At 39.4% G+C, this 22,727-nt stretch overlaps 2 protein-coding genes across 2 annotated transcripts; one reads left to right on the forward strand and one right to left on the reverse strand.

The window, feature by feature from the left end:
- Window positions 1-334: 334 nt before the first annotated feature.
- LOC134667083 (uncharacterized) lies at window positions 335-11,481 on the reverse strand. Its single transcript, XM_063524374.1, has 6 exons — window positions 11,266-11,481; window positions 10,590-10,755; window positions 9,660-9,877; window positions 5,904-6,034; window positions 5,561-5,674; window positions 335-548 (listed from the first exon to the last, which is right to left on the reverse strand). Exons 1-6 carry the CDS (start codon window positions 11,425-11,427, stop codon window positions 488-490), a joined length of 852 nt encoding a protein of 283 aa, XP_063380444.1. The 5' UTR covers window positions 11,428-11,481; the 3' UTR covers window positions 335-487.
- A 3,500-nt stretch (window positions 11,482-14,981) lies between these two features.
- LOC134666973 (uncharacterized) lies at window positions 14,982-21,955 on the forward strand. Its single transcript, XM_063524283.1, has 5 exons — window positions 14,982-15,036; window positions 15,686-15,792; window positions 16,382-16,495; window positions 18,948-19,078; window positions 21,772-21,955. Exons 1-5 carry the CDS (start codon window positions 14,982-14,984, stop codon window positions 21,953-21,955), a joined length of 591 nt encoding a protein of 196 aa, XP_063380353.1.
- The last annotated feature ends 772 nt before the right edge of the window (window positions 21,956-22,727 follow it).

Genomic DNA, 22,727 nt, shown 5'->3' on the forward strand with positions numbered 1-22,727 from the left:
TTATTCGGTTCTATTTTTGGTATACATCATTTCCAAATATGGTTAAATTAATTTTAGGTAAGTTAAAAGTATTGCTGCTATGTATAGAGCTGCCATATGTAGAGAATATACAAAAGCTTATCATCATCATCATCATCTCAGCCATAAGACGTCCACTGCTGAACATAGGCCTCCCCCTTTTTTGGGGGGTGTATGCCATAATCGCCACGCTTGGCAGGCGGGTTGGCGATCGCAGTCGGGTACACCGAATTTGAGGGACCCTGCTGCCCGTCCACCGGTGGTCTTGGACGTAGTTTAAGGACATACCCGGGTCCCAAAACCACAAAAAAAAAGCTTATACAAAAGGAATTTAATAGCAAACCGTCACAAAGCCACCAAATAATTGGTGGCTTAATTTACGCTGATAATTTAATTGTGAATTGCTGTAGATATCCTTGCTGACTTCATCTAGGTTAATTTGCTCACTCCATCAGGGGTCATCTGTGACTCAGAGCTTGGAGGTGTATACGGATACGGAGTTAGCAGCGGGTACGTTGCTTGTTTCTTTCCTGAAACGTATGGCATAATAAAATTGCAAGCTTTATATAAAATAGCTTAATATTGGAAAGAGGGATTTGGGAACACGCTGGGCTATAACCGCGAAAATCGAAGATAGTCTATTGCGGGCATTTTTCTCTGTCACTCTAATTACGTCTTAATGAGAGTAAACGAGAAAGATCCCCGCAATTTGCGAATTTCGGTTTTCGCGGTAGACCCGCTGATTTGGGAGCAAAAATAGATTTTATGAGAAAATATAATTTTACGTCACGTTCCCCGTTAGAATAGGATCACTCGAATATGGCTTTTTTTTTCTAGCCTATTTGAGTGTCCCACTGCTGGGCAAAGGCCTCTCCCCTTAATTTCCACGACTCCCGATTTGGTACTTCCTCCGACCAGTTGTTCAAGAAGCAGAGCTGTCCATCATCTCGCCATCTCAGTTTGGGCCTACCATGGTATTTACTCGTTTAAATTAACTAAATACGCAATTTTGTAGATATAAGGTCGTTTCTCAAAAAGTTGGCACCGCCACCTGTAAATAGGTTTATGTTAGAACTTTTTTTTCGTTATGTACTATTTTTATATATAAAAAATTAATACATATTTAGAGAGACTTTTTACACAGAGGCCTAATACTTTGAAAAAAATTTAATAAATATTGATTACAAAAAAAAATATTGTAACTACGTTTATCCGTTAACCTGCCGTGTCCCAACGCGAGGTACTGATGTTCCGAGCTATGAAAACCACACAAAATATTAACTTAATTTAACGGCATTACCGTATTTTATTAACATATATCCTTAAGTTTTAAAGTATTACTATCGCATAACAATATTATACTTATATTTTAAGTTATTCGGCTTCAAAGTTTGTCCAAGGCAATTCTTAACAGTCACCTGGCGCGTCACATTCACGACGATTGTATAACCCCCACCGCACCTTTCCCGTCTCACTCCGCACGAGCTGAAGCCGTCACTCATCAGCTATCACCTGGTAGGACGAAGACGTGGTTATTGTGCTTCGCAAATAAAACACAAACGACAAAGTATCGGAAATTGGAGTTTGTAATGGGTAAGTACTCTTTATCCTGGAGTCGATATCTTGCTAATTATGTAACCTATCGCATTAGTATCAAGATATGTAACGTAAACAATAGTTTAGTTTTATATGCCTAAGTATGGAGTTCATCAAGCTAATACATTTTGTGTATTCGCGATATAACTGCCATTTTCCCCATCACCTGCATATCGTCCACCTGGCTAAAACTGCCAGGTGGATGAGATTTTGCGGCAGGTTAATGTCACTGATACCACAGCTAATACTCGTAACTATATAATTATATAGCGGTTATATCGCTTTTGTGTGTTAATTTAGGAATAAAAACTATCCTGTCTGTTAAAACTGCATATTATTGAAATTTTTGTACTTTTGTCTTAAGTCTCGTTAACCTGTCCAAAAAAGTCAGGTGAATGATGCAATGGCAGGTGAACGAAGCGTCCTTCACCTGCCATATGACAGGTGATCGATAATTATTTAAAATCCACGTTACATATACTCAAACTAGATTTGTGACGTCCCACGGGAAAAGGTACCTTATGAGGGTTTTTAGTTTTAGACATATATTAAAATGTTTTGTAAAAAGTATAAGTATATGCAGATTAGTCCCGTTCTTGTCAAAACCCAGTTCTGATGATGGGATCTATGAAGAATCGAGGGAACTCCTCAAATCTTAAAGGCATACATATAGTGATTTTTGTGTTTTTATTTACAAATCAAGCATATACATTCACAAAAGTGACATTGGATGAAGTGGAACTGCTGATGAAGATCAGAACGAAACTCTTCAACGACGCATAGTTCACGTTTGGCGATTTGTCCTCTTCGTTATGTTTGTTAAGCAAGATAAGTTTATAAGCTGCATTTTTGTCAATCTCGAGTTCTGATGATGGGATCCATGAGGAATCGAGGGAACTCCTCAAATCTTAAAGGCATACATATATTGATTTTTGTGTTTTTATTTACAAATCAAGCATATACATTCACAAAAGTGACATTGGATGAAGTGGAACTGCTGATGAAGATCAGAACGGAACTCTTCAACGATGCATAGTTCACGTTTGGCGATTTGTCCTCTTCGTTATGTTTGTTAAGCAAGATAAGTTTATAAGCTGCATTTTTGTCAATCTCGAGTTCTGATGATGGGATCCATGAGGAATCGAGGGAACTCCTCAAACCTTAAAGGCATGCGTATAGTGACTTTTGGATTTACATCAGAAAATCAAGCATTTTCATTAAAAACTGTCGCATTTGATGAAGTGGAACTGCTGATGATGATTAGAACAGAACTCTTCAACGATGCATAGTACACGTTTGGCGATTTAGATTTTGACTTGGATTGGGACTGGGGCTGGGACCCGGACCCAGACTCGGGCCCGGACTCGGACCCGGACTGTGACTCGGACCCAGACCTAGACTCAAACCCGGAGTCGGACCTGGACCTGGATCCCGGCTCTTATCTGAACCTGAACCCGGACCTAACCTGACCTGACCTTGCACCAAACCTGAGTTCCACTAGGTACTGCGAGGGTTCAACATCAGCTCTATCTTGGGTACTGCGCTCCCAAGTGCTCATCAAGACGTGTCGAATGACCAAAACAGCATGTGTCTATGTTGCATCAAACCTGAGTTCCAGTAGGTACTGCGAGGGTTCAGCATCAGCTCTATCTTGGGTACTGCTTTCCCAAGTGCTCATCAAGACGTGTCGAATGACCAAAACAGCGTGTGTCTATGTTACACCAAACCTGAGTTCCACTAAGTACTGCGAGGGTTCAGCATCAGCTCTATCTTAGTAACCACTTTTCCAAGTGTTCATCAAGACGTGTTGGATGACCAAAACAGCGTGTGTCTATGTTGCACCAAACCTGAGTTCCACTAGGTACTGCGAGGGTTCAGCATCAGCTGTATCTTGGGTACTGCCCTCCCAAGTCCTCATCAAGACGTGTCGAATAACCAGAACAGCGTGTGTCTATGTTGCACCAAAACTGAGTTCCACTAGGTACTGCGAGGGTTCAGCATCAGCTCTATCTGGGGTACTGCTCTCTCAAGTGCTCATCAAGACGTGTTGGATGACCAAAACAGTGTGTGTCTATGTTGCACCAAACCTGAGTTCCACTAGGTGCTGCGAGGGTTCAGCATCAGCTCTATCTTGGGTACTGCTCTTCCAAGTGCTCATCAAGACGTGTTGGATGACCAAAACAGCATGCGTCTATGTTGCACCAAACCTGAGTTCCACTAGGTGCTGCGAGGGTTCAGCATCAGCTCTATCTTGGGTACTGCCCTCCCAAGTCCTCATCAAAACGTGTCGAATGACCAAAACAGCGTGTGTCTATGTTGCACCAAACCTGAGTTCCACTAGTTACTGCGAGGGTTCAGCATCAGCTCTATCTTGGGTACTGCTCTTCCAAGTGCTCATCAAGAGGTGTTGGATGACCAAAACGGCGTGTGTCTATGTTGCACCAAACCTGAGTTCCACTAGGTGCTGCGAGGGTTCAGCATCAGCTCGATCTTGGGTACTGCCCTCCCAAGTCCTCATCAAAACGTGTCGAATGACCAAAACAGCGTGTGTCTATGTTGCACCAAACCTGAGTTCCACTAGGTGCTGCGAGGGTTCAGCATCAGCTGTATCTTGGGTACTGCCCTCCCAAGTACTCATCAAGACGTGTCGAATGACCAAAACAGCGTGTGTCTATGTTGCACCAAACCTGAGTTCCACTAGGTACTGCGAGGGTTCAGCATCAGCTCTATCTTGGGTACTGCCCTCCCAAGTCCTCATGAAGACGTGTCGAATGACCAAAACAGCGTGTGTCTATGTTGCATCAAACCTGAGTTCCACTAGGTACTGCGATGGTCCAGCATCAGCTCTATCTTGAGTTCTGCTCTCCCAAGTGCTCACCAAGACGAGTTGGATGACCAAAACTGCATGTGCCTATGTTGCACCAAACCTGAGTTCCACTAGGTACTGCCAGGGTGAATAGACAGAAGAACAGGGTGAATAGATTGAATGTTTACTTATTCACAGAAACTTGTTGTTAAATTGGGAATCGAATCGAAGGTGAGGTGGGTCAGAATCCAAAATTTTAATCATCGTGGTGGACAATAAGGTCCCTTTTTACAGAAGATGACACATTTTTCGATTATATTTAGAAGGCATTGAAAATGATGTGGTGGACAGGTGGATGGCACTCATTACAGGTGAACGATGACAAGAAACCAGGTTAACGGCAACGGACACAGGTTAATGACGCCTCTCGATAACCTGTCAATATTTTCATTGGAATTTGTACTTATTTCTCGATAACCTGCTTCTACTATCGATAACCTGGAGACAAAATATCTTTCACCTGTCCTTGATATCATTAACCTGAATTTCAAACGCCTATATCTCCTAAACTAATTGAAGGAATTGCTTCCCTTCCACATTTTCTAATAGTTAAAGTTGCCTTTTAACGATCCCAATAAAAAAAAATGCGAAAATGCAAAATTTTTGAAAAACGTTAACGTTAACCTGGCGGTGCCAACTTTTTGAGAAACGACCATAAGCCCTTTGCCTAATGGGTCAACCCTAAGTACTTATGAATGAATGAATGAATGAAAACATTTATTTTCAGGCAACTATTGGCCCATAGATAAATACATTAAAACTATTACAAAATATATCATAATACTAAAAATACAATTATGACCGCGATGCAGTTCGCAACCCCGCAGTGTCAGGGAGCCGGCCGCGGAACCGCCGGAACTTGACACCCTTCGGCAAAACTCCTCCTTGGTGAAGGTCGCTAGATATTCAGTCGAAACGCTCAGCACAAAAGGATTAAAATTGACACTGTGTCGAGGTTCCAACTTCACGACCCTCAGGATGAATCCGGACTTATGCGTTGTCTCGAGAAGGATAAATTTACCCATTCTTTCTTATTATTTTTCTTTATTTAGAATAAGTTTAGTAGAAAAAACCACTCACTTCTTTCTGTTCTCTTTGCGTCCTTCGGCGACCTGGTTGAGATCTGTGATATCTATGATCCTGTATGAAACAGACCATTCATTCTTCAGGTTAAGTTCTTCCAAAGATTTTGCACTAAAATTATAAAAAATTATTATTATTATTATTTGGAGCCTTACGTGTCCCACTGCTGCTGGGCAAAGGCCTCCCCCCAATTTCTCCAGAGATCTCTGTCCTCTCCTAAAATATTTAATTTATAAAATATATAGGAACTGGATTAAAACATGTTTAAGACTCTATTAAGGTACTATCAGAATCTATCAGAAAATTCAGAAAGCTAGAAAAGGATAAAAAAAAAACTTACTCAGTATCTTTAGTGATGTCAAACCGTACCAGCGGAAAACCGACCTCCTTCCCACGCTTGATGGCGTTCTTGGCTAAAGCCTGGGCTATTTCTGCACTCTTCGGTTTGTCTGGCGGTACTATTAGGGTTACCTGTCAATGTTTATTACATATTAGATAGTCATATGCCTTATGGGAATAAAGTTCAGAGCCGGAAACTGCTACCAACTTTTAATATGTTGTTGGGCATAGCATTGGGTCTCCAAAACTGCCGGGAGACGGCGGCGCCGGCCATCTACTTCAGCGGAATGACGTCATCAAAATGACTCCCGTTTCGTTGCGAACATTGCATATTGTACCCAAACTATGCATGGCACATAATTGTGTGGGGTATTGAATGAAAGCCAGTTAAATATGCTATATTTCATTTATACAGTATGTACCAAAATATACAGCCGTTTAAGAGCCATTTGCAAAAAAATCAAAATGATGTAAAAAAATATTCAATTATTTTGGTTTTACAACCAAACCAAAAGTCGGACATTAAAGCAATGTACTACAAAATTAAAGACGACGTCTGACGCCATACGTTGATATCTATCAAGTCAATATTGGGCCAAATATGTGGAAATTATGCATCAAAATGTAAATATTAGCCCATACAAATGCATAAAAGTTAAAAAAATCCAAATTGGTCATTTTCAGGATAATCCGCATAAGCTTCTAGTATGTTATTAGCAATATAACCTGGATTCTAAAACTGCCGGGAGACCATGTCTGTTGTTCCTCAGTTACAAATAATGACGTCTTACAAATAATCACTGCCGAATTTCGTAAAATGTAAATTATAGCTATACCACGAGTCTCACATACACGTGAGTTACATGTAATGAAAGGTTTTTAAATTTAGTATGATTCACCTAAACATTGTTTGTAAAAAAAATGTACGGTTTAAGAGCTAGAAACAAAGAAATACCACTTTTTATGGAAAAAGTAGATGTATATCAATTTTATAGCTAAACTAAAATTGTCAATAAAACGTTGCATATAACACTTAAAAAACCAGTTATTCAACTATACATCACAGTTTAAATTTTACATTTCCGATAAAAACTGTGGAAGTTGTGGAAAAAAAACTAAAGCGCCCCAACAATTCTACCTTAATGCGCTCATATTATGCAAAGAATAGTTCTAATTATCGAGTATTAAATGAATGAACATTACATAAAATACATGAAAACGACATTTTCGAATGGAACCATAATTAAAAAAAAAATAATTTACTTGATAAGTAAGCAAAATACTGTTTCTTTAAGTACCTAATCTCCTCCTTTCAAAGTCGGTTAAAATGTAGCTTTTGTGACCTGGGCTACAAAGACAAATAAATTGACACCTCATTTATCAAAATCAGTTCAGTTGTTTCATGTAAAAAATACATAATTACATACGTAGACAGCAGTTCCTGCTGTAGTCGCGGTAAATATTAATATGAAATAGACTCTTATTGTCATGGCCTAACGCTACATTATTAGAGAAATGTAAAGTTACATGCCAGTAAGTAGGTACATGCCTAATTCAAAATGCCTTATCGAGGTAAATGCCATAACAGTTCACTTAATGCGATACATAATTATATATTTATGCCTCGATTAGCCTTATACATACGTACATCACTGGCTCAGTGACCCAAAGCAAAGAGGATCTTGGCCTCTGACACAAAAGAGCGTCACTCTGCCCTATTCTGCGCCACTACGCGCCAGTTGGGTATTCTTATAAAAGTGGAATCTTGAATGGTGCAAGGGTTTCAAGGCTGAGCTGAGAAGGCTGGCAGAATTTTCCCTCTGATCCTTTGAAATACAGGTCACCCCTCTGGTCATTCGAAGCCTCCATAAGGCATCTTGCTAACTCATCGAGGCGACGCCCGCTAGGCCTGCTAACATCTACGGCCTGAGGGTTTCAACGTTAGATGCCAAGCCACGCCAGGCCATAATAGTAAAGGTCTAATTATTGAATTTTAATTTTTTGTCTGACTACGGCAGAATTTGCTATTTGTGTGCATGTGTAGGTACCGTTTGCATGAAACAACTGAACTGATTTTGATAAATGAGGTGTCAATTTATTTGTCTTTGTAGCCCAGGTCACAAAAGCTACATTTTAACCGACTTTGAAAGGAGGAGATTAGGTACTTAAAGAAACAGTATTTTGCTTACTTATCAAGTAAATTATTATCTTTTTAATTATGGTTCCATTCGAAAATGTCGTTTTCATGTATTTTATGTAATGTTCATTCATTTAATACTCGATAATTATAACTATTCTTTGCATAATATGAGCGCATTAAGGTAGAATTGTTGGGGCGCTTTAGTTTTTTTTCCACAACTTCCACAGTTTTTATCGGAAATGTAAAATTTAAACTGTGATGTATAGTTGAATAACTGGTTTTTTAAATGTTATATGCAACGTTTTATTGACAATTTTAGTTTAGCTATAAAATTGATATACATCTACTTTTTCCATAAAAAGTGGTATTTCTTTGTTTCTAGCTCTTAAACCGTACATTTTTTTTACAAACAATGTTTAGGTGAATCATACTAAATTTAATAACCTTTCATTACATGTAACTCACGTGTATGTGAGACTCGTGGTATAGCTATAATTTACATTTTACGAAATTCGGCAGTGATTATTTGTATGACGTCATTTTTTGTAACTGAGGAACAACAGACATGGTCTCCCGGCAGTTTTAGAATCCAGGTCATATTGCTAATAACATACTAGAAGCTTATGCGGATTATCCTGAAAATGACCAATTTGGATTTTTTTTACTTTTATGCATTTGTATGGGCAAATATCTACATTTTGATGCATAATTTCCACATATTAGGTCCAATTTTGATTTTATTGATATCAGTGTATAGCTTGAGACGTCATCTTTAATGTTGTTGTACATTGCTTTATCGTCCGACTTTTGGTTTGGTTGTAAAACCCAAATAATCGAATATTTTTTTACGTAATTTTTATTATTTTGTAAATTTCTCTTAAACTGTTGCATATTTTGATACACTTTGTATAAACAAAATATAGTTTATTTAATTGGTTTTCATTTAATACCCCACACGTGTATGTGCTATACATAGTTTTGGTGCAGTATGCAATATTCGCAACGAAGCGGGAGTCATTTTGATGACGTCATTCCGCTGAAGTAGATGGCCGGCGCCGCCGTCTCCCGGCAGTTTTGGAGATCCAATGCCATGCCAAACAACATACTAAAAGTTGGTAGCGGTTTCCGGCTCTGAACTATCTCTGCGATCGTTTCCCATAAGGCATGGCACTAAGATATGTGTGTGTAGATGTAGCCGATCGAAGGCGAAGGGACGGAAAAACACGAGGCAGATGGTCGGACGACATTAGAAAGACGGCAGGGCCGACCTGGCAGAGAACGCCGCATACAGAACAACATGGACATCCATGGAAGAGGCATATGTTCAACAGTGATGCAAATATGTTGAGAAGAAAAAGAAGAAGAGTGTAGATCTGACCCCTTTGCATAGTAGCGACTTCAAGTATAGTATTCAGTATGGAGCAGCGCGCGAGAACGCAAGTCATGCTACTTAAGTGGTTTTGTCCACCTATCACAGTAGGAAGGAATTAAGAGAGGTTTTTGTTAGATTTTATGGACGCAGACGACTTTACCATTTATACTCGCTATTCATTATGATTATGTCCAAGGTAATAACAATTTTGCAATATCGTATGCAGGTATTCTTTAAAAACTGACCTGCAGTATTTTCTCAACGCCATAATTTTCATATAACTTCGGAGCTCTCAGACAGTGCGCGGTAAAGTTCACCAGACGTTTCGAACGCGTACACCGTATACACTTCGACCATTGCTCTAGTATATCGGCGTCCCAGGAACATACCGCTGCGACTAGTGCTAGGCCAAGGATCTCGGAGCAAGTCGCGTTAGGAGTTTGCTCTGCTAGCATAGAGTGACCTGCAAAGGAATTTAAGTCAAGCATCTAAACTTAGACAAGAAGATATGGGCACCCGACATGTGCTTACTAGTATATACAGCTGCTATTAGATCTCGACTGAGGATTTTGGAGCGGGTTGTAAAGCTAGCAAATTAAACAAGATTATGAAGCCATCCCAGAATACACCATGGCAGCAGCAAGAGCAGTGGTAGAAGCATGAGGATCCTAGCTAAATTGGTTGTTCAATACTTGCGCTATAGATTTCCAATTTAGCAAGAAACCTAAATGGGATAACAATCCCGTGTAGTGATTTTACTGTAGTATAGTAGCTACAGTCGTACACAAGGTTCGTAATAGCGAGCCTTCTCACTGGGATGGTTTGGCAGCGCTTTGTGGCGCAGGCGCAGGCTGGTACATGACAGTGCACGATTTCGAGGAGCAACGTAAAGTTGACCTCGACGCTAAACGCAACGAGCTGAAAGCAAGCCAGCCTGCTTCCATTCACTACCAGTATGTGGCTGGTGTTCTCACGTGCCCTCAATGTGCGCGGGGGTTTGCCTCACAGATCGGCTACGACAGCCATATTCAGGCATACGAGCGCCGAGCTAACTAGGAGTCGAAGTGGTCACCATGATCGAAATCGGCCGGGAGGATCAATAGCGTGCGGGCCAGGCTGCAAACGACGGAGCAGAGTAATGCTGTGATGGTTGGTGATAATGGTGATGTACATACCCTGAGCTAAAGTCCTAGCAACGTAATCGTTTAGTACTAGACGGTTAGGCTCCAGCGGACCAGGCCAAACACGAACGTGCTCGCGAACGAACTTTAACACTCGCGGCACATCCGACGTGCGGGTCAGACGCACGCGGACACGCTGCTCAGTGCTTGTTCCTTGTACCTGGAAAAAAGTTCTAATGATGAATTATGCATCTGAAATGATTTAACTATAGTGTGAAAGAAGGCTAAGAAAGTGTGTAAGGGAGAAGTAGAACGGGGAGTTGGAAGGGGACAGGGGTAGACCTCGGTGGACTTTCTCTGATCAGATCGGGGAAATCTTGAAAAAAGGCCAGGTCAAGAGCACCCTAAACCAGCGAGAAATATTATGAAAGTGAGCGTAAGAGGTATACGAACAATACGGATTGGTAAAAAATTGCTTATAGGGAAAAATACTATTAGAAATTAAATCATCATCATCATCATCATCATTTCAGCCTATATACGTCCCACTGCTGAGCACAGACCTCCTCTCATACGCGAGAGGAGGAGGAGGAGGAAATTAAATAGTGTAAGAAAATTAAATGTGGGTGATAATCTTTGGTTACCGTGATAGTATCAATTCAATGTACGCGATATAATCCGTTGCAATAGTTTTATTTTATTGTTGAGTAGTTTAACTGTGGTTACTCACTTTGACGACAGCTTTCTTACTGTCGCTCTTCGGCGTATCTGAATAACTCCTATGGCATAATACAGGTATCCTGTCGGCAATAAAATCGCAACTATGTTTTAGGTGTGTCGGGAACCCCCTTAACACATTTATAGTATAAATTGTTTCGAAAATAGCGAACATGAGTGGGGTTTGGGGTTCCCGAATGTATTAATTACTGTGTCAGTCCATTTTACTTGAATAATTTTTTTTTGGGTTTGGTTAAATCGTGGCTCGGTGACGGCTTGACTGACGTTTGAGTTTTTTCTTTTGATACTTAAGTTGTTTTTAAATTAGGTTTGAAGTTTTATGGGAAGGAGGTTTGATGTGCGTGTGACGGATATTATTATAAGGGATATTATGTTGTTTTTGGGCATTTTTTTCCTAAAACGGAATTACACGATGGAATTAGTAAGTAACTTTGGAATTTATTCGGAATTACCAGATTAGTTAGCTATACCTTTCTCATTAGGTAGTTAAGCATTAGTAAGTTTAAAATTGTCGGTCCTTTATTTTATCCTAATACATTCCATTATCGAATCTACAATTTGTATCTAGAGTCTGTGCGGAAAGAGAAGAGTCGTGGGATTTGAGGGCGTGCCAGTGCTATTTTATGGTTTTTGCTATGCTGACAACACTGGTCACGTGATTATAGTACGACACTAAAGGTCGTGATACTTGAATCCTTTTTGTTCCGGTTTTTTACCACGGCTTACTAAACGGAGCCTGGTGGTGGTGTCGGCTCGTCAACTCAATCCTCTGATTTAGCGCAGGCACTAGTTTTCTTTTTAAAACACACTTGTTTTTATGTCTCAGATACTAAAAAGTGACAGTGCGGTTGACAAAACTGCTAAAACTAGTTAAGAATCTGCCCAATACAACTGTAATTTTAGTACCAAACAAGATAGAGTCTCATTTATGTACTGCCTAATCTGTGCAGTCCAACAGTTATTTAAAACCGGGTAGAAATTGGGCAATAGAACTATAATTTTATCTAGGATATATTTCACTCATTGTAAACTTGACTTGTAATGTATGTGTACATTATTAATAATAAATATGAATATGAATAAAAATAGTGCATAAGTAGGTAGGCCTTATTGGGATATGTACGGTTCTCTCATCTCACGATATTTTACTTCGCCGAAAAGTCACTGCTAAATATGCAATATAATTTCGTAGCTAACAGAACCTACAAATAAAGAAATATTTTATTAGAAAAAGTTTTATTCAGAACCTAGTAAACGAACTTACAAATAAAGAAATATTTTATTAGAAAAAGTTTTATTCTTTGTAATCGAAGTCTGAATTAAAATATTCAATGTCACTTATGTTTGATGAGCTAGCTTCAGAACAACCAGGGACACTCATAGAACTATCTTAATCTGAACTGGATGTGCTTGAATCCGGCACGTAGATTACAAATTCTTGCATATCACCTACTTAGCGGTCTTTTTTTCATTCGAGTTACAGTAGGTACTTTTACACAATCCTGAAAAAGAAATTACATATAAATATGCATAAAGTGGCAAGTATCAAGACTATTTGTCAGTTATTTTAAAGATCTTGAATGACCTGCATATTTATGAAAATTAATATATTTTGAATGAATATACTTACCGATTATGTACCGGAGACAAGTTACTTAGGGGGCTTATTAAATAGGTAATTATTTAATATTAAATACAACGTCAATACCCGCGAATAGCGGAAACACGTTCCGCGACTTTTTGTAAGTCGATAGTCGGCTTTTAGCCGTTTTCTTCCCGCTGACAAAACCGAACAATGTTAAATATAATTTTCCTTGTGGTTTTATGTACGGTTTTATCGTGTTTTCAAAATATTTTCTACATAAAACTTGCGGTTTTGTGAATAATAATATACAATGACAGAAGTTTGTTTACTTTTTACAAGACAGGTGTCAAATGTTTGATTGCCATATAAAATTTAAAATGTTAGTTCCCGTTTCTGCCACGACTCTTCTCTTTCCGCACATACTCTACAATTTAATTCAAAAATACGATTTAGATTCACGTATAAAATAACTTCATTTAAAATAAAACTTCTTAGTATTTTGACAGATGACAGAAGCTCAGACAGATTTTACTTGAAATTTACTTCAAAACAAGTTTCTAAATAATGACCTAACCTAATAAATTTTTTTAAATCTAAATTCTAGTACTAGTAAAAAATGCATAGCCTAAATTTTCTAAGAACTGCTATCCTCAAGTCCTCTTTGAAGAGTATTCCTTCCACAAATTTGATTACCAAAAGATTCAGAAGACCTTCAATATGTGCATACTTGGACTATCCTGATAGGAGACCGGTAATGTTACTTTTGGGACCCGGGTATGTCCTTAAACCACGTCCAAGACCACCGGTGGACGGGCAGCAGCGTCCCTCAAATTACAGATCTCAGATGTACTCGACTGCGATCGCCAACCCGCCTGCCAAGCGTGGCGATTATGGCATTCACCCCCCCCTAAGGGGGAGGCCTATGTTCAGCAGTGGACGTCTTATGGCTGAGATGATGATGATGATGATGAATGTTACTTTTATATTTAGCTAAGCGTGTTCATACTTAATACTTCAGGCTATGGAAAAATTTACCAATTATAACAGGGGGTGGCCAAAGAAGTTACGCGGTGACTTTCTAGTACAAGCAGCAATACCTAGTTGCTAAGTGGGCGAGGCGTTCAAAATGATCTTAACGCGACTTTATTATTAAGCGCATAGTTAAGACTATAAGAGCGCGTGAAGGTAATTTTGAACACCTTGCCCGCTTAGCAACTGCTTAGGGAATGCAAATCGGTTATTTTTTGTATGGAAATAACCGCGGCTTCGGTTAATAACCGAAAATAACCGATTTGCATTCCCTACATCTGCTGCTGGCTGTAAAAGGGATCTAAGTTTTATTCGACATACAGTCAGCAGCAGAAGTTGCTAAGCGGGCGAGGTGTTCAAATTGACCTTGACACGATCTTATTCTCTTAAGAATAATGACGTGTCAAGATCAGTTTGGACACCTGGCCCGCCTAGCAACTTCTCCTGCTGACTGTACATAATATAAATCAGAATATATTAAGTGATACTATTAAATATTCATAAAGTATACACAAATTGACTATAACAGTAAGCTCAATATGTCTTGTGTTGTGGGTACCTACTTAGACAACATCGCGTTGTCTAAGTAGGTACCCACAACACAGGTATACTGTCTATATTATAAAAATAATTAAACACATAAAATCCTGCTGTCAAGACGAACTCAAATATGTAGATTTCGTATACCTATGTTAGATCTTTCACAGCAATCGTCTTACAAAAAAAGTGTTTTTTTTTTAGATAAACATGTTTAAAAAAATATAAAAAATAAGCATTCATTTCTTTCAAATGCCGGCAGACTATAATGTAGTTAGATATAGGTAAGATTGAAGAACCAATAGCCGTTGTCTTATAATTCTATCTGTAGTGCAAACGTAGTAACGGCTCAAATCTTGTCAAAACCCTATGGGAGCCCCTTAAATTCTTACCAACCGCCTCAGTTAAACAATAAACCTATAAATCGGTCTTGTCCCCAGTGCTTCGACATCTGTGACACGAAGGTAATGCGCGGAGACCAATCGACAGGGCCCCTCATCACCCATTTCCTATACGAACACTACTGGTCCAGAGAACCCAGCGTCTGCTCCTTGTGGATGTTCCTGGATAATGACTACATCAGGATCATGACCGATAAGTTCGCTTATACTGGTTAGTCAATACTAACTATACCATATCAGACCTAGGTACCGCTGGAGAGACGAAGTGTAGAAAGAACTTAGCGAACTCGGCGCCGTCGACTGGACAGAAGCGGCTTTGGACAGAGTAGCATGGCGGTCTTTGGTGTCGGAGGCTAAGATCCACTTCGGGTCGTTGCGCCACAGCAGTAAGAAAGTAAGTATATCATATCAGCCCTTTATCGCCCACTGCTGTACATAGGGTCTCTCTTCTAGTACGCCACTTGTCCCGATCCTGAGCATCATGAAGATCATCCAGAAGTGATCCGCAATGTTCCAGATGCCCACCCAACGAGCCAACGGGCGCCAGGCGCTTCTTTCATCCGAAAGCGGCCTCCATTCTGTTAACATTTTAGTCCACCTGCCATTACTCTGCCTAGCAACATGTCCCGCCCAACACTATAGTATTTAATAAACTCGATGGGTATATAAGGTGGCAGGTGTCATCTCCATTATAATTTCTAACCTAACAATGTAAAATCTCACAAAATTGTATTGAAGCGATCGTACCTAACGAGGCTGAAACGGAGAACTTCGCTAACGCTTGGTCAATTATTAAATAGCAACAATAAAGCGCTAGAACTATGGTTTTCAATATAGTTTCGATTATTGACTGTTTCTAGGCGATCGATTCTTAGCCATGAGGCCAATGGAGCGAACAGGAGAATGCAATCTAATTGGCGTACTCGTCGCCAATAAGATCTTTCCTTGGGAGCCGAGGGAGCTAGAGGTATCCGTTTGTCTTTATCTGACTTAGCTCGAATTTGGCATAGGTACAGATGTAGTGCATAATTGTTTTTCGTCGTATTTTCTCGGATACGTTCGTATTTGTCATGCTACTATAGCTGTAGTAGCCTTATTGCAATGAGGCTACAACTATCAAGGAATTCATCAAGGATTCCTCCAAGTTCGTAGCAGCAGCAGCTGCCGTCGCTCCGTACCGAATACATTAGGTATAGATCTACATACATACATACATCTGCTTATCTTATTTTAACCTTTTAACCACCATAAAAAATTTTATCGAGCGTGCTTGTGTCTCCGGCGGTACGAAGTTACATACAGGAAGTTTTGTCTTATATATCAGACCGCGGCGAAATGAGCCCGATTTTGTACGTCTTATTGTATTTCAGTCAACGGCGGTTAAAAGGTTATGGCTCCTCTACACGATGGGCCAGCGCCGGCCACTCCAAGGGACGCAGCCATGCGGTAGAATGAGATAGCAATATCACTTGCTCCCTCTAATGCATAAATGCGTCCCTTGGAGTGGCCGGCGTTGGCCCATCGTGTAGAGGAGCCATTATGCGATTGTTTCCCAGGAATGGGCTGATGCGACACCCTCGGTGCCAGAGCGCAGCCGCATGTACTTCTACTCCCACTGCTACACCAGTTCCAACTTGTGGAAGAAATACAATGTCGATTATATTTACGAGGTATGGGTTTTTATTTATTTCTATGATCCTAGAGTGTCAAACCGCGTATCTGACTGTGCTAGACAGTCTGCCAACAGGGAGAGATGGCGGGAGATCGTGCGAAGAGCTGTGTCCGCCTCTAGTACCGATGCGGACGCCTAAACGTGACCACGACCGCTCTGTCAAGACCATACATCGTTAACGCGGGAGCAAATACGATTTGACAATACTGAAAGATTATAAAAACAGTCAAAAACAGAAATGACATTCGTATAGAGAAACGTTTATACCTACGACCTTAAAATGTATAATTATTTTATTGAATATCAATGCTATCTTACCTCCATACTTGACTTGATTGGTACTTAAAAAGATTACCTATTAGGTACGCAACCTTATCAGTCAATTTAGACATTTGTCAATCTTGACTGATCTTTATTTGTAACAACATAATCAAATAGAAGTTGCCTTTAAAATGCCTCGAAGGAAAATAACATGTGATGAATTTGTGGGGTTGTTTATACAGGATTATCCTGAGCTAGAGGCTCGCGATACAAATCTATTTTGCTCGAAGTGCAATATTAGTTTTTGTAAAACTAAATCTTCCGTGAAACGTCATTTTAACTCTGAAAGACACACTTCTCTCAAAAAAGATTTTAGGTTGGAACTGACAAAATTTCTAGTAAGCTGTAACATACCGTGGTCTCAAATAGAGAACCCTGTATTTAAAAATTTCATTGAAGATTGTGTATCTGGAAAATTTGAAAAAACTGTTCAGGTCCCTTCAGAATGTTTGCTGAGGCAGACTTGCGTGAATGAATTATACGACAAAGAGATGGATATAATTAGAGACGAATTAAAAGACGCGTATATATATGTAAGTGTTGATGAAACCACAGATGCTATAGGTCGTCAAATCGCTAACGTTATAGTAGGTGCTATGCTTGAAGATGATGTTGGAACTCCACACGTGCTGTCAAGCAAATGTTTAAATGAAACGAACAATATCAGTATAACTAATACTGTAAAAAATGCCCTGGATGATTTGTGGGGCCCTGGTCACAATAAGCATGACAAGGTGTTGTTGTTATTGACTGATGGTGTGGGGTATATGTTGAAAGCTGGCAGAAATTTGAAAACACTTTTTCCGAACATTGTCCATGTTACATGTTTAGCCCATGCTCTTAACAGAGTTGCCGATCAAGTTCGTGTTCTTTTTCCAGAAGTTAACCTATTAATTTCAAATGTAAAGAAAGTATTTCGCAAATCTCCGAAAAGAGTAAAAGCATTAAGAGAAATGTTTAATGGAATTCCTTTGCCTCCAAACCCAACAATTATTCGCTGGGGAACATGGATCGAGGCTACCACTTACTACAACAAGTATTTTGATGAAATAAAAAGCGTTATAGACACATTTCGTAATTCAGACGCACAGTGCATCGTCAAAGCAAAAAAATCTTTACTCAGTGCAAAAGTTCGAAAAGATGTAAATTTCATAGCAAAGTATCTGCAAGTAATACCAGATGCTATAAATAAACTGCAGTGCCAAAATCTATCTCTTAGTGAAAGTTTGACCATAGTACAAAATACATACAAACATATATCCAAATTAATTTTGAATAAAGATGGAAAACAGATTTTAAAAAAGTTCAAAGTGGTTTTGCAGAAAAATGCCGGATATGAAGTTATGAAAAAAATGTGTGAACTGATATCGGAGAAGGAGATAGTACTAGATTCAACGATATATCGTTCTACATTTGATTACTTCCGTCGTTTTAAAAACGCACCCATTACAACAGTAGCAGTCGAAAGATCATTTAGCCAATTAAAATGGATATTTACTGCACGACGCCGCAGATTAAGAGTAGAAAACATAGAGAAAATTTATGTCGTATATTACGAAAATCACTTAAGATCAACAAAAATTAAATAATGTTGTACAAAATAAATCATGAATATTTATTTGATATGTCGATTCCGGGTCATTATTTACTAACAGAGTGTAAAGCAAGATTTATGAACATTATGCAACAAAAACTTCGTGCTATGTATGATGAACTTCTTGGAGGCTTATAATGTGTAGGCAGAAAGGTCTGTTTTTACTAAACGGGCAGTCTGTTTTACCACTTCTTTAATAAATTTATATTTGCTCCCGCGATAACGATGTATGGTCAAGACCGATACGACAGAGAAGAAGAAGAGTGTCCAGTGTGGGACAAGGCAAAGGCCTCCCTCCTCCCTTTCCACGTATCCCGGTCTTGACCCGTCTCCCACCAGTTTCTATCAAAGGCGTCGAAGTCATCTCGCCAACGCCGTCGTCCCCTAGTCAGCTAGGAATCCTTATAGTTTCGCCATGTCCGTTTGTCCGTCCGTCCTTGGCTTTGCTCGTTATCGATGGTAAAAAGCTGTACATTAAGAACGGAACCCTCGGCGGGCGAATCCGACTCGCACTTGTCCGGTATTATTGTTTCAGATCGAGGTGTTAACGACAGCTTTAGATGTGACGAGCCAGGGTGTAGCGACGTTATTACTGAAGTACGCGCTTAAGGAAGCCCTACTGCTGCGGCACCCGCTCATACAGCTCATCTGCACTAATTCCTACGTGTAAGTCCATTGGCCCAAGTTCGTGTTCTCTCACTCTCATTGAGCGTAATGGTAACATTCCATTTCTAACCGCAGCTGCACTACCGGTACTGATTGCGTCGCTGTCATTGTCAATTTCCATAGTAAAATTGACAGCAGTGCAGCTGTCGTTGGAAATGGAATGTTACCCTTCTTCTTCTCGTGTCGATGGTTTCAAACTGTACGGGACCAGAAGGTAGCGACATTTATCGCCCTGTCTGTCGCATCACGGAGATCCTGCTCCGAGCAGGCATGCGGGCACGCTGGGCAGGATATCAGGTGCTCCATCGTTTGTTACCCTAAGCGTGAGCGAGATGGAAGTGCGTGCCCGGGAGCGAAAATATCATGTTTTTTTAAATTTTATAACAAGGTTCTTGAAGGATATGTTAACATGTAGGTACCGAAAAAGTTCTAGGTCTAAGAACAAGAGGAAAAAAGGAAAGAAGAAAGAGGGGGTTCTAGGTGTTAAGTTCTAGGACATTTTATTGTTGTACTATATTATAACCTTGCACATATGTGGAAGAGTGACCTGGGGCCATTGTTGGAGTTGTTAATTGCTTTAATGGAAGACGCCTCATTGCTGAAACGAAAAAAACATAGCCAACATGAGCAATTAGGCTAAAGATCATGATGGCAATCTTATTCTCACTACGTAGGTAGTTCCAAATCCACAAAATCATGACAGTCAGCCGCAGAAGTTGCTAAGCGGGCCATGTGTTCAAAATGATCTTGACGCGACTTTATTGTTTACAGAATAAGAGCGTCAAAGTAATTTTGAACACCTCGCTCGCTTAGCAACATCTGCTGCTGATTGTACAGCAATTATATTTTCTCAAAAATGGACGACAAAGTCGACTTTGCCGTTTAAAAAATTGGTCGCGAAGCGCGTAGTTTATGGTCAGTCAAAAATTAAAAAGTTAAAAACATTGCAGTCTCGATTTTGGGACTGCAATGTTGCATACAAACTCCATTATTTGTCGAGTTCCAAACTTTTTAAAAGTTGAAATGACCATATCAAATGAAGGCAGTGCCCATTAAACAGCCAAACAGATGATTAGTACCGCGACTATTTAGCTGTCTCAAATAGGTTGGGGTATTTTCGGCAGAAAAATACACTTGTGTTTTTTTTATTAATAAAATAAAAAAGCGGCAAGGGCTTTTTTCTGTGAAAATATATACGTAAGAACGTTGGTTTTGTAAAATATTTCTATGATATTTATATTTCTTGCACCATTTTTGAGAAAAGCACTATATATGACTCGGCTGGAAGGCTACTTGCCAAGGCCTGTTCACTTCCTAAGAAAGTTATGTCCCCAAATAATTGCGCATGTGTGCGCCTGAAGCTTCTATGTGTGCGTTGGCCTCCGAGAAAAAGTTGCGAGTAATAAAAACAAAAACATTTTTCTACAGCAACATTGCTCCCAACTCTGATTTAAATTATCACGAATTTTATACATAATTAATCATAAAACGGGACTTAAAACTTAATTACACGCGATTAAGTTTTATAATGAATATTTGCTTCCAACTGTCTTTATCAATGTTCATAAAATATATGGAGGGTAGGTACGTCTACCCACCATAATAAAAAAATATATTTGTCAATGACTGTCCAACTGCTGTGGTTAAAGTTCATAACGAACATTTTATTTATTAAATCTTTAAATAATAAATACAACGTAGCGGTACAACCACTTAAGACTGTAAGTCTGTACCTACATGGATTACAGCAATGCACATAGAAAATGTGCTAAATGCGGAGCAACGGCTGTTGAAGCAGCCAGAGTGAAATTTATACAGCTTTAGTGGGTTCAGAAGGAACCGAGTCATAACGCATCTGGAAAGCGTATTAATTAACCGTGAAGAAATGTATGAATACAAGTTAGAAATCTGTGTAAAATGCCGTGTGTAAAGTGTAGTGTATCTGTGTGTAAAGTGTAATAGGTAGGCATGCCTAATGTTATTTGTATAATACTGAAAACTTTGTGAATGCGCTTTATTAATGTCTATTTTTATTAAGTTGTCAGGGTTTAATTTTCAGTGTATATTTCTATATGTAAAACATAATACAATGTTATAAACATAAATATGCCTTTTATTTAAATCAATAGATAATACCACAAACAAGGGGTAATATTTGCATCTTTCATATATTTCGTGATATGAAGATAACAAATATGTTTATCAACATAATTACTATATACCTATAATACCAATACCCGCCAGGCTAAACCGGTTGCTAACTTTAGTTCCATTGGTACACATCGAGGGCGCCAGTAGTATAAACGTATAAACGGTTGGGGACATTTTTTTGTATGGAGTTACCGTTCTTCTCCTAGTGAGTATTATATTCTTTGCTACTTGCTGGCTTCGGATTCAATTAAACGGACTCCCAAGGTCGTCCGTTTAAAACGAATCCTCAGCCTGCAAGTAGCTACTTCCGAGCCTCGACAATAATGTACTATTCATCAATGTTTAAACAAGCAGAATACGTTTGAGAGCGATATTCCAAATTCAAAGGCAAAAATGGAAAAATTTGCTCAAATTAGCTTAGTAGCTCAATTGGTGGTGGCACACACACGGATTGCGGAGATTGCGGGTCCAAGTCCTGTCCTGCCGGAAGCGTAAATTTTTCAGTTTTTTCCTTTAATAGAAAATCAATTTCATCTTTTCAGTGAAAGAGTATGTGAGCGCTGCGGAATGACGAAGGAGTGGTCAATGAAATACGCCGACTTTGTGGACAGCTTCGGTCAGAGCATTTTCTACCCTCGCGCCCCTCATCTCGACTGCACTATTTACATTAAGAAGTTTGTGCAGGAGGAGGCAGCTGCCTTGCCGTGCTTACCAGAAGTATGGTGAAGTAAAATAGCGAGCGCATCTACCATCATCGCCCACCTTAGAGAATATAACCAACGGAGTGGCCATTAACAGGCGTTCCCCTCTGTCGAAAAAAGGCGGCCAATGGTCAACCACATGTCAAACACATGTATGGACTGACGTTAATCTGACATGGCTATGTTGACGTTACGTATATATTTGATGTGCCCCTCCCCCGCAAAAAACGGCAGACTATTTTGTACCGAAAATTATAGACATGGCGTCTCCGTTGGTTATATCCTCTAAGTCGTCCACACTGTTATATAACTGTACATCAGTGGACCTTATGCCTTTTGTAATAAGGCCCACCAATGTGCAGCAGTTAGGAGTGTTTCTGTTTATGCAGTCGCCATCAGATATATCGGAGCGGTCAAGGTGCTCACAAATATCTGAGCACGCCTATATTGTCAAGGTGTTAGAGTGCGTGTTCAGATATTGTGAACACCTTGGCCGGTCGGATATATCTGATGGCGACTGTACCAGGAAGATTTGAGGCGCCATTTTGTTTCTTCATTCTCGTTTGACGTTTTGATGTGTTTAGTTCAGTGATAACGACGATGAGTATTTTTTTAAATAAAAAAAGTATGTAAAAAAATATATTGGCCTTAACTATCTCTCTCGTCGTAATTTTTCTCTAAACCGAAATTGTGAATTCTGTACAAAATCTATTCCAAATCAGGAAGCTTGTCGATTATTAGTTGTAGTAAACTTACTTTTTTTATTAACTTTGAAATGTAATGTATTTTTTTTGGAT

Source organism: Cydia fagiglandana, chromosome 8, assembly GCF_963556715.1.
Source record: "Cydia fagiglandana chromosome 8, ilCydFagi1.1, whole genome shotgun sequence".
Lineage (NCBI taxonomy): Eukaryota > Metazoa > Arthropoda > Insecta > Lepidoptera > Tortricidae > Cydia > Cydia fagiglandana.

Excerpts from the sequence above, each read along its gene's own strand:
- LOC134667083 (XM_063524374.1), bottom strand. The coding sequence starts at position 11,427 with ATGTTCGCTATTTTCGAAACAATTTATACTATAAATGTGTTAAGGGGG. Across the intron at positions 6,035-9,659 it reads GCGTTGAGAAAATACTGCAG|GTAACCCTAATAGTACCGCC; the intron begins GTCAGTTTTTAA and ends AAACATTGACAG. Across the intron at positions 549-5,560 it reads CGCAAAGAGAACAGAAAGAA|GAAAGAAACAAGCAACGTAC; the intron begins GTGAGTGGTTTT and ends CATACGTTTCAG.
- LOC134666973 (XM_063524283.1), top strand. The coding sequence starts at position 14,982 with ATGTTCCTGGATAATGACTACATCAGGATCATGACCGATAAGTTCGCT. Across the intron at positions 15,037-15,685 it reads CGATAAGTTCGCTTATACTG|GCGATCGATTCTTAGCCATG; the intron begins GTTAGTCAATAC and ends GACTGTTTCTAG. Across the intron at positions 15,793-16,381 it reads GGGAGCCGAGGGAGCTAGAG|GAATGGGCTGATGCGACACC; the intron begins GTATCCGTTTGT and ends ATTGTTTCCCAG.